Source organism: Colossoma macropomum, unplaced genomic scaffold, assembly GCF_904425465.1.
Source record: "Colossoma macropomum unplaced genomic scaffold, Colossoma_macropomum, whole genome shotgun sequence".
Classification (NCBI taxonomy): Eukaryota; Metazoa; Chordata; class Actinopteri; order Characiformes; family Serrasalmidae; genus Colossoma; species Colossoma macropomum.
In genome coordinates this window covers 25,238,087-25,249,810 of record NW_023494803.1, presented here as the reverse complement: position 1 = coordinate 25,249,810, position 11,724 = coordinate 25,238,087, and the positions used below count along the sequence as shown (strand labels likewise).

The window sequence follows — 11,724 nt, the reverse complement described above, 5'->3', positions numbered from 1 at the left end:
TGACTGAGTAACAAGGTTGATAACTGGGAGGGTTGAAGCGAGTAACAGATTGAACACAGAGCTCAGATTCCCCATTAGGTTGATATTAATGCATTAAAAATATACAACATAGAGCAGAAGAAAAACTTGAAAAATTGTTTTAATCAAAATGTTTTCATTAAATCCTTTTGTTTCAAGCCACTCTCATTTCATTTTTATTTAAAAATAATTGAAGGTTAAAAATGGGTAACAGGGTTGCAAATTTAGCCTAAAATAAGCTCACACTCAGTAGTGGTTAACTTGGGCACATGTGTTACATGCCAGTTATTAATAACCTGTTAATTCTTAATAATTAATAACCTGTTAATTCTTCCTTATAATTGAAATGTCCCTTTAAGCTCAGTGGTCCCCAATCCTGGTCCTGGAGTACCCCATCACGCATAAACCACATTCAAATTAGCAAGGATTCCTAACTAAGTTGCTTTTTGCTGTTGCAGTTGTTTATTTTTCATATACGCATATAATTTTGTGTTGTAATTTTGTCTCTGCAGCTTTTCACATGCTTGGCTGTTTGCTGCAAACATCAGTTGCTGTGCTATTTTTCTTTTTGTGCTTTGTTTTTATGTGTACTTTAAAACCAATTTGCAGCTGTTGATTTTTCAGGAATTCACAAAAATTTAAACTTCAAAAGGACCACGGGGGGTGGGCTTATGTCTACAGGGAGTTTGGACTTGATTGGTCCAATAGCTGTTTACTATGCAATAAAATAAGAAGTCAATTCTGATAAAGATTCAATTAACAATTTTAATCAATTTTAATTAATGACTTTACAAGATGTTCATACATGGAAGTTTGAGAATTGAAAAAAATGGATTCTGCAAACCATGTTTACATAAAACGAACCATGAAAATCTTTTCATCACGCTACATTAAAGCAGTAAGCTTTCATGTCTTCAGATGAGCTAATGCTAAAGCTACACTGGAGCTAGTCAGAGTAACGTTACATACTTAGGAAGATTCTGGTCTTTTACACAAGGTCTTAATGCAGCCTTTAATGGAACAATACACATAATGTCATGTGCACATGTGCATTAATATTTATCTTTATATACAATGATTTAATCAGAAATGTGAGCACTCTACAGTCCTGTAATCTCACTGTTATATAAAGCTTACAGTAAGTTCAGAAAAGCTAACTACTCAGCTAATTAAGCTTAATAAATTTGTTATTTGTAATGTTATTAATCGTTAGACATTAGCATGATTATAAGCAAAAACAGTAACCCAAATGAAGTTTAGCTTACCTCAGAGCTAGCATAATGACCTGATGAGCAGATGATCAGGATAACAAGTGTCAAGCATTATACATCTTTCAGTAATACCTTTCAATCATTTCTTTGTTTAATAATTCTTTCTAATTTACTGCCAGCACTTTTCTCACTGCAGGTTTGTTTTGAGAAGTTTTTCCTTTGCTTGAGAGAAGGAGGAAAATTTAGAGACGGCTGTGATCGACTCAAAAGCATGTCAAACATAATGGCAGGGCCAGAGTTGAGAACTAGTAATTCCCATGTTTTTTTCTGCAAAGAAATGAGCAGCTTATAATTCATTATGGCATAAAGATGGAGTGAAACAATATAATGCAAAGAAATATACTAAGATAAAATATAAAAATGAGTAATTGAACAGAAAATAGCCAGTGGGCACTGTTGAAAAAGTTTTTTTCCCCAACTCACGGACACACTTGAACCCTCATTTCTCTAGACAACAAACCATTCCCATTAATGTTCATTCAATCAATGTTCATTTTTTTGTTGATATATATATATATATATATATATATATATATATGTGTGTGTGTGTGTGTGTGTGTGTGTGTGTGTGTGTGTAATTATTATCCATAAGACAAAGCAAATATAAAGTGAAGTAAAAAAATATTAATGATGCAGTCTAAACCAGACTTGAATTAGTACGTTTTAGTGCATAACATCATAATTTTGTATGACTACATATTTCACACACTACAGCACCTGAGGGTTCATAATATCATGTGCAAAAGTAAAGTATCTGTAATGATCCATAACGAATTTACTTCCATTATCTTTTATTAATAAATCAAATGGAACAAGTCAACTGGAAGACTTTCTTTCACTGCTCTTGTTTGGAGCACGAGACGCTGGCTGCCGCTCATCTGCAATAAAATGCAGTTACGCTGAAATAATGTCCTGTGGCAATGAATGTCCACGCAGCAGATTACAGCTATCCCGCCCGTTTTCGTCAGTGGTTTCATAAATTAGGTCTTGGTCTCGTTGTAGAGAGTGCGGGGGTCGCTGTGTCAGTAAAACATCTTCGAGACGGGACGCTGTATCTCGGCTCCAAAGTGGGCAACATAGCGCAAAAGCCCTGGTTCTCATCGACTGAGTACGGATGCAAATCCTTGGCAATAATAGTTGCGATAGAGTTTGTAATTCGCTTCGTCCTTTTCGAGTTGGGTGGAAGCTTTAACATTGCTTGATCGATGGTCCTCTGGTTGGCAGCAACTACAACCAGGCGGAAAATGCTCCACAGAAGCCAAAGTGCTTCCATACGCCACCTCAGGGGTCGGCAACTTGCGGCTCTTTTACTGGCCTGGTGTGGCTCCACAACAGAGTTAGATTTCTAGGTAAAAAATAAAATAATCCTCATTTGCAGTAAAATAAAGCTCTGCTGATCGTTCAAACACAGTTTCAACAATAAATGATCTTAAACGCTGGAATTAATGTAGCCTATAACTGTTAGTTCACCTAGCTTGTAGCTGACGAAAAGACAAAGAGAAAGATTTAAAAACAGACTTTTATAATCACTCGAGCTCGTTTCCTGATGCATTTAATCTGCAACGAAAAACTGTCAAACACTAAAGAACACATGAAACTGAAGTCAGTTTCTTGTTCTCCAGCTTCTTGTTCGATTTCTCCCGTTCCACCTTAAATGGTGCCTTAGGCGCCAGAATGTAACTGCTGCACCATTTAAGGTGGAACGGGAGAAATCGAACAAGAAGCTGGAGAACGGGAAACTGACTTCAGTCTCGCAAAAAGTAGATCATTGAGAGACATTTTACAAGAAACTGTTCTACTTTTGTGGAAAACTTTCCAGCTGGTGATGCAAGAAAAGCGGCTACAGCTGAGCTTAAGCTTAAAGCAGAGCAAAGTAAGTCTGTGTTTTTGTATTATATTTTTAGCCTACACTAGGACATTAGCACGTGCTGAGACACATGTAGAGCCAAGATGGTAAAATGGACTCAAAATGTTGTGGCTCCCAAGGTGGTTTGATTTTTGTTGAAAGGACGAAATGCCTTTTAATAACATTTGGGTTGTGACCCCTGCACTAGATTTTAGTGTAGCGTGCACGCCACAGACTGTCCGGGCGCTGCGCTTCCGCACTTTGAAAAGTTCCGCCTTTTGCGTTCCGTCAACATTACGTTATCCATCAAAATTTAGAAAATCGATTTTTGACATTTGTGAATCGATTCAGAATCGTCCACGTGCGCATTGCGATGACATGGTTGGTATAGTGTAGTGGGTAACATCTCTGCCTTCCACGCTGTAGGCTGGGGTTCAATCCTCGCCTGGGCAAACACCCTACGCTTTACCAATAAGAGTCCTTGGGCAAGACACCTAACACTACTTTCGCCTACCTGTGTAAAAATGATCAAATTGTAAGTCGCTCTGGATAAGAGTGTCTGCCAAATGTGTAAGTATCAATTTTCCCCCCGACCCCTAATATACACTCTCTGTCCATTTTATCAGGTCTATTTAGCACATTGGTGCACCTTAGCTCTACAACTAAGTTCTAGTTCTAGTTCTACAATTACAGACTGCAAAGAACATTTCGGCCACCCCTAGTTCTGTCCATCCAGTACAAATTCAGAGATTAATCTATAGGCACATGGAAGCCTTTCTGGCTGCTCATGGTGACCCAACACCTTACTAGGACACTATTGCTATTTCCCTTGGTAATTACTGCACATTTTGTATATCCTGAGCTCATGTTGTGTATAGCATCCTTGGGTTTGAAAATGTTAATTTTAAGGTGTATCTATTATTATTATTATTTATTATGATTATTATTATCATTATTAGTGTTTTAGCCCCACTTTTGTCACCCCTCTGAGACCATGCCTGACTCCCAGGTTAAGAACTTCCGATGTATAGTAGTAATGATATGACAATTGCATCAAAAGTTTTATTCACCCCAACTTTATTAAACTTAAACTAAAGTGCACAACAAGCAGATTCTAAACTTCTACAGAAGACATAAAAATGCAATAATTTTATGTTTAAAAATATCCATTAGTGTTTCTACCAGCTATAGCAATGGTTTTACTTAGTGTCTGCATTTTACCTATACAGTGTTAAGTATTATATCAGCATCTTTTATACTGGCAGTACTCCAGTCTTATGTCATCTATAGCATGTGTAGAGTCCAGCAATAATGAAAGTCAAGAAGTGACTGTCAAAAAACGTAAACATAATGATTTTCTAAAAGCATTTATAATAAGCTTTGCTTAACTTCATGCCCTTTTGATCAATGAATGCACAAGACTACAGGGTGCTGTGATTTTCCCCAAAAAATTGGAAAATATGATAATATAGTGACATCACTATTATTAAAAAGGCACTTAACCATAATCAGCTGCCTTAATTCATGTTTCCTTTCACACATGATTCCTGTCATGATTTGTTAGGTTCTGTGAACACACACCAAACATTCAACAAAAAAAACTCTGAGCCTGGAGAGTACTGTCAGAGCACAAGAAACATTTTCATGATTCATTGGCAGAATTATTGGTTAAGCAGTATTGATTGTAATTATTAATTATTAGTAGAGATGCACCAAAACCTCAGCCTAAAAAGGCTGAAGTTTTTGGATGAAAAAGCAAAGGTTTCAACAGGTCTATAATAAAGTGACAAAATCTAACACTGAACTAATAATCTGAATGGTAGTGGAAATGAGAAATAGTGATTAAAAACACTCTTCTTCTTTGCTCTCCTGGGCTGGTCAGCACAGAGGCATTCAAACAGATTGAGCAGCAGCAGATAAACAGTGCAACTTTTAACCCGGTTTGCTACAGCTGTGTTCTATACAGTCTTCAGCTTACATGTTTTTTAAGCAATAACTGACTTAACCTTTTTTTAACGGAAATCAATAAACAATACTGAGTAAATAAATACCCTCTGATAAGCTTTTAACCTCTCAGTTTCGAAATTTGTTACTGCAAGCGTATGTTTTTATTCTCCTTTTGGCTGTTTCTTCTCTAAATGATGAACAAGTGACTTGTGTGCTAATAGTGGCCCCTGTTGGACAAACTTCAGATGAGACTGCTAGGTGAGGGTTCTAAAGTGCTTAACTTAAAAAACTAATTATTTTCCGTCATTTTAGCGGAGGCGCTTTGAATACCATTGCCTTTTGGATACCATTAAGTATTACATTTTCATAATTGTACAACTCTGAATATTTAATACTATTTATATTATTTAGCAATTCTCTCGGTTCTCTCTCAATATGCAATTATCACCTTTAAAGCATCATCAGTATTATTACGCCAATTTAAAAGCATAAAAAAGGTCAAATTATATATAGAAGAACTACTTTTTCAGTTTTCAGCTGAGTGCATTCTGAATGATCAAGTCCTTCTTGAGTTGAAATCAGGTTAGAGATCAATAATAAAACAGTGCAGTACAGGCAGCACTGGAATTGGAAACCATTACTTTTCTTTGTCTATTAACTGCATATTCACAAAAAAATATTGCCGAAAACAGTTAACTATGTTATCATAGGTCATTACAAAAGTAGACTAAGATTTACAATCAAGATGCTTTTGAAAACTGTCCATGTTAAACACTCACACGTATAAGATGAATACATTTGTGCTGTGATGATCTTTACGCTAGATCCATCTTGTACAGCCTCAATAACTAATCCTGTAGACAGGATCGCCAACATGGAAGATTCCAGTCTTCTTGACAGTATAATACTGTCCAAGTATTGGTGCAGTTTTCTGTGCAGGGTCAGTTAGCCGATAGCTGGAAGCCAAGACAAAAATATGTAAAATATAGTAAAATTCGATCATCACAAACCGCTTAGTGAAATGAGGTGCACTGAAATATGTACAAGGAACAAACAAAGCTTTTAAAAAGTTTTACAGTCTGGACCTGGAACTATCTGATTCGATTCAAGGGACAATTAAAGCCAACACCGGAGCATTGAGTTCAATGTAACAGACAACGTGTCACTGATTAACAGAGGAAAAGTGTGCCAGCAACACAGAGTAAAGGGTACAAAAAAAAAAAAAAAAAAACATTGATTGCGCAGCCACAAACTGTCTTTATAAGCTGCACCCATGACCATGGTCATAAAACTCCTTGTGTTTACTATTGCTTTAAAATAGCATGAAAGATTTAAAATGTTGAAAAACCCCAATCAGTTCTAACAATTTATTAGTTTAAATCCACACTCTTAAAAAAGGTAAAGGTAATGATTACACAGTACTGTGCAAAAGTCAGAGACCACCCTTTATTTATGAAATTTCAAGTAAAAACAGACATTAAGTGCAAGTTTTTCATTTTTCAGCATCATGAAAAAGCAGAAATACTGAAAAACAACTAAATATAAATGTCAAAATTTCAGTATTTAGTGCATTCAACTCTTTATTTATCTTCTACATTGGGAGGTTTCCAAAAAATCTGCAAGGACATTTTTCCACATCTCCAAAGTTCAGTCAAAGTTGGTTGCATTTTCTGCTTCTCCTAATTCGAGTAATTCCAAAAGTATTCAGTGATGTTGAGGCCTGAGCCAGTGGCCAGTTCACTGTTTCTGACATCAGCAGCTTCTTTGTTTGACTTCTGTTGACTTCTGTTTGTTTGACATCTTTTTAATCTGCTTCCTTTTCTCAGTAATGGCTTCTTAACAGCTACACACCCTTTCACAGTTGTCTTCTCATATTTTGAGGATGGACAGAAACAGCTTTTTTCAAATCTGAAGCAAGAGTGGAGCTTGATTTTTCTTCTGTCTCTCAAAGATGAAGGATTGAGTGCTGTTTATATGATAGTGACAGTTTTGGTGGTCTACCTGGTCTTGTACAGTTGTTAAGAGTTACATTTTCTCTGCATCTTCATATTTTTTTTTAACTCATCTAGATAATCCCCTCAGAAATATCCCCCAAAATGAATAACTTGCACTTTCTGACAGCAAATAAATTAGATGAAAGGTGGTCTCTGACTTTTGCACATTGCTACTGAATAATAGCAAATTACAGAATCATTTGAATGCTTAAATGGTTCTCTGCAGTTTACAAAATCATTCTTTTCATGAAAGCCATTTTAGCAGTGGTAGTATCATGCATAAACTCTGTAATGAGGAACCTGTTGTACATAGTTCTTTAAAATGTGACTCCAAAAAGAGTTCTCTGACTATTATTACTACAAGCTATTCATTTTTGTGAGTGTTTGTGTACTATATAGAGGTTGCTAGACGTGTCCTCTGTAAAAGGCTGACTGGTTGACTTACGTTCTGAGAGTGTCCAGTGGCTCTTTCCTAGAGATGACTCCAGTTTCAGGATCAACAGTGGTGAAAATACACCTGCACATTAAATACACATCAGACATGGTCATCACAAAACATACAACCAGTTAGCAAATCAGATATCAACTGCTTTAATGAATACCTTCCACAGCCCATGACTCGCTTCATCTCCACTCGACCAATCTGTATATTATCCCATGTGTCCTATTTAATAAGAAAAATAACAAACCTAAATTAACACACTCATCATATAATATCTTTCATTAAATCAAGTTACAAGTGGTTTAAAAAGCTGTTTGGGTTTCAATTTTAGTTTAAAACTGGCAGAGACAAATTGCAAATTATTCACAGAGCTATACATAAGCAAAAGCAACAAAAACAATAATCTTACACTGAAAATGCAATAACCTGAACAAGTGCTTTAAAAACACTTTATTTAAACGGAATGGTCATCATACCTCCTTGAAAGCCTCACAGTCACTGACCACAATGCTGGGGCGGAACCGACGAACAGAGATGTCCCGATCTAGTTTGCTCCCTAGGTCCTTCACCGAGGCCTCAGACATTAGCATGATAGGAGCAGCATCAGGGTAAGCCACCTATGCCATCACAGTACAGAGCTAAACACCACTGACAAACAAGCAAAGTGTCATTTTCCTTTGTCATCTCACCTATGATTTTGAAATATCTTTGAAGCAGCCCGTCAGAAAGAGGGTTGCAAGCGAGCAACAATCATTAAAGATGTCAACTCAGGAAAACAGTTATATAAAAGAGTTAGAAGGGTTTTTATACATCACAGTTTGTACATCAAACAATTCAGGAGGAGATTGCATCCTCAGAGCTTTTTATTACTGTACAAAAGGAAGGACTGCACTTCTCAATTCTCAAAATCATTTGTTAATTTGAGTTTCTTATGTCTTTTGACGCTTGAAATGATGAATGTGATTACTGAAGTATCAAATGCGATACAAAAGGCATTTTGTGAGTTCGGACCATGCCTTAAACATGTGGTGGTATTAGGAGCAAAGACTAATTGGGTTAGAAGGGAGAACTCTGAGAACTTGAAGAGCTGGAGTTCTGGGCAGCTTCTGCCTGTAGCTAGAAGGCCAGACGCCCCCCGCCTCATAGCTGTAGTAGGACCGATGTAGGACTGACAGGGAGGAGATGTGGTGTCGGTGGGAATTGCAAACACTTTGTCACGGGAATGGAAGATGAGGATGTGAATTTATTGGGGTTCAGGCATGCCCCCCCCCAAACTTCAGTAATAACATGACTAAATTATACTGCAGTAGCTATGATTATATTACTAGAACTACTGATAGTGATGGAGAGAAGCCTATGCCAAACCTTGTCATCCTTGGGAAAGACAGGGTCTTTGTCAGCTGGTCTCCTGGCCTTCAGGTGAGGTTCAAAGTGCACCAGGCGATAGGTCTGGTCTCCTCCAAAATATCGAGTAAGCCAGTCAGACACTTCATCCCCACAGTCTCTGCCTTCGGTGTCTGAACTAAAGACTCTACAAGCAGAGATTGAATATTCCATTAATGTTTGGTATAGGAAATGAAAACACATTGTCACACTGAAGTGACTTTACAGTTCTTGCTTTGAATGCCTGCAATTTACAGAGTTTTCCAATAAGGGAGTTGGTTGCAGCACTTTTTACAATGAAATATGGCTAAAATTTTATTAACTACCATCTCTCGCATAATACCCACAGTTCACAGCCCTTATTGTGCATGGGTATAAAGTCTTTCTACTCTACAATGAAGTGTGGAACCTATAACACTACATTAAATAGTGCATTCTGTACTTTGGCAGCTACCTGCACTTGTAGATGGGTTTGGAGGGCTGATAGAGGGGAACTCTTAATTCTTCCATGTCAGGACCATTAAAACAGAGCTGACCACCCTCACAGGTCATTGACACCAGAACCAGGCGGGGCTGCTGTCTTCCTGTCACCATATGGCCATCTTCTGTAATGACAAGCCAGTGGCTGCAATAGAAAATGAGAAATAAGCAGAAGTACTAAAAAGCAACACTGCAACTGGCAAATACACGTCTTTATTCACAAACCACCTCAGGAAGGAGGGCTGGTCTAGGATCAGTTTCTGTGATCATAACTGTCATAAATGCACGAAGAATATGATGTTATTCTGAGCAGACTTATGAACATTATCACTTTTTATTCGCTTCAAGTAGTGCCGCACACGATAAAATTAAGTGTCGCAATATCTTCCATCTATCAGTATCTATCAGTACCACAGTACCAGATGATATTTGAAAATGCTTAATGACTCCATGCTTCCTGAGTACTGGTACTTTATGTTAAAAGAATGTCTTACAAACCTGGCATAGCTTTTTTGTTCCATTTTGTTCTAGTATAATTAATGGAACCTTTATACACTGCATCATAATTGTTAACCAGAGAGAAAGCACATTTGCAAACATAACTTTATTTAAACAGATGAAACATAACTTTGTTTTATTACTTTTATACATTTTAAAGTTTCAAAACATTCTGAAACACCTAGAAAATTGCATACACACTCATGGTCTGAATAACATGTAAAAAGTGCATAAAATAGAACTAAAAAGTTAGAAACTAACTGCTTTGCAACAGGAACACCACTATTTTATTACAGCCATTATATTATGGATACAACTGTCTATCAAATATATTGGTAAAACTGAAAAGCAGTATCACGGTATACCAATATCGCGGTATACCGACATAGACGATACACCGCCCAGCACTACCTTCACGGTTACTATTTACAGCCTCACCAACGCTGCGTCGACTGCAACACCCAAACCGTAACGTAACCAGACTAATGAAAATGTCTGTGTTATCGATACAAAGATATCAACAACTATATACTAACTAACATATATACTCAACAACTGTCACTTTCAGGTTCACGTTTGCAACATATGTTTGGCGTCGACATGTTGCACCGCTGTTCACAGCTCTGCGCGGAAACTCACCGATCCTGCAGCTCTCCGCATTTCAGCCCCATGCGCAGACACTCGGCCGCTTCCACCGCCACAGCTTTTCCGGACTTCAAAGGATGAAGTAGCAGCTGGGAAACCACTCCGACCCGAGTTAACTTCTTCTGTTTACGCAGATATCTGTAGCCGAGTCCGAATCCGAGCAAAGCCACGCTGGCTCCTGCAAAGCACAGGGCAGCTTTCCTGTTCTGAGCAAACAAGTTAGCCATAAACTCCATCTTCGGATCAGCACACGAGTCTGGCTTTATTATGTAACACCGTGACCAGATACTGTGCTCTGGTGAGTCGATAACGCTGCACGCCAGTAACACCACAACGCTGCAAGGCAGCTGGGCGAAATCAACCAATCAACAGCGAGGTGCTCCGAGTCGGGCCTAGTTTTAAAGAGACATCATGATGTTTTTCAGACACATTTTTGTGGTTATTAATTTATTTCTCTGGAGTCTTTGGTCTAAGAGGAAGACGAAGAACAGACTGCTGGGAAGAAAGTTCTTATCGTTACCTTGCAGTAATAATAACACAAGAACTCGTGAGAGTTTGAGGAATGCTGCACACTTTATACAGAGCTCTGATTTAACTAGGAAGCTAATATAACTACAGCATTTAGTAGACTTAAAACTTTGGTTGTAAATGTTATGTTTTAGGACACAAAAACACTTTAGTGCAACCTGTACAGAAATATCACATGAATTTATCTTTCTCTAATGATTGAAATACCCTGCTGAAAAAAACAGCACAGACCAGCGTAATGTATGCTGGTTTATGGTGGTCTGGCGCTGGTTTAGCTGGTCACCCACTATTTTTCTCATCTTTTCCACATGTGGACTTTTCACATTTTCTCACAGCATCTTTTGCACCATTTTTGCACCTTGTGTATTTTTTCACAATGTAATGTGTTACAAAAAGATATGCCCTGTAGCCTTCTTGCATTTTTGAGTTTTTGGATTAGAATTTGAACAGTGGAGGATGAGTACATTAGAATGCAAATCACACTAATACATTTATATCTGTTTATTTTTTGAAAGGGAGCCTAAAGCACAGGCTGTGGAAACTTCCTGAAACCTAAACAACAGATGTATTTCCTTCAATATGTACAGTCATATGTAAAAGTTTTGTTGTTTTGTTGTTTTCTAAGTAAAAAGAAGTTAACACATGCAAATTTTAGTGCACAGTGTCTGTTTA

The 11,724-nt window shown here is 37.5% G+C and overlaps 1 protein-coding gene across 2 annotated transcripts; it reads right to left on the bottom strand.

Moving 5' to 3' along the window:
• Positions 1-2,038: 2,038 nt before the first annotated feature.
• Positions 2,039-10,760, bottom strand: marc1 (mitochondrial amidoxime reducing component 1). Of its 2 annotated transcripts, XR_005008517.1 has the most exons (8): positions 10,519-10,760; positions 9,356-9,526; positions 8,884-9,049; positions 7,995-8,135; positions 7,679-7,740; positions 7,522-7,593; positions 5,862-6,038; positions 2,039-2,634 (listed from the first exon to the last, which is right to left on the bottom strand). XR_005008517.1 is itself a non-coding variant. In XM_036592717.1 (7 exons), the coding sequence occupies exons 1-7, from the start codon at positions 10,758-10,760 to the stop codon at positions 5,924-5,926; spliced, it is 969 nt and encodes a 322-aa protein (XP_036448610.1). In that variant the 3' UTR covers positions 4,191-5,923. The 2 variants fall into 2 exon arrangements, 1 of the variants encoding a protein (XP_036448610.1); XM_036592717.1 differs by lacking the exon at positions 2,039-2,634 and having other exon boundaries at positions 4,191-6,038.
• Between the last annotated feature and the right edge of the window lie 964 nt (positions 10,761-11,724).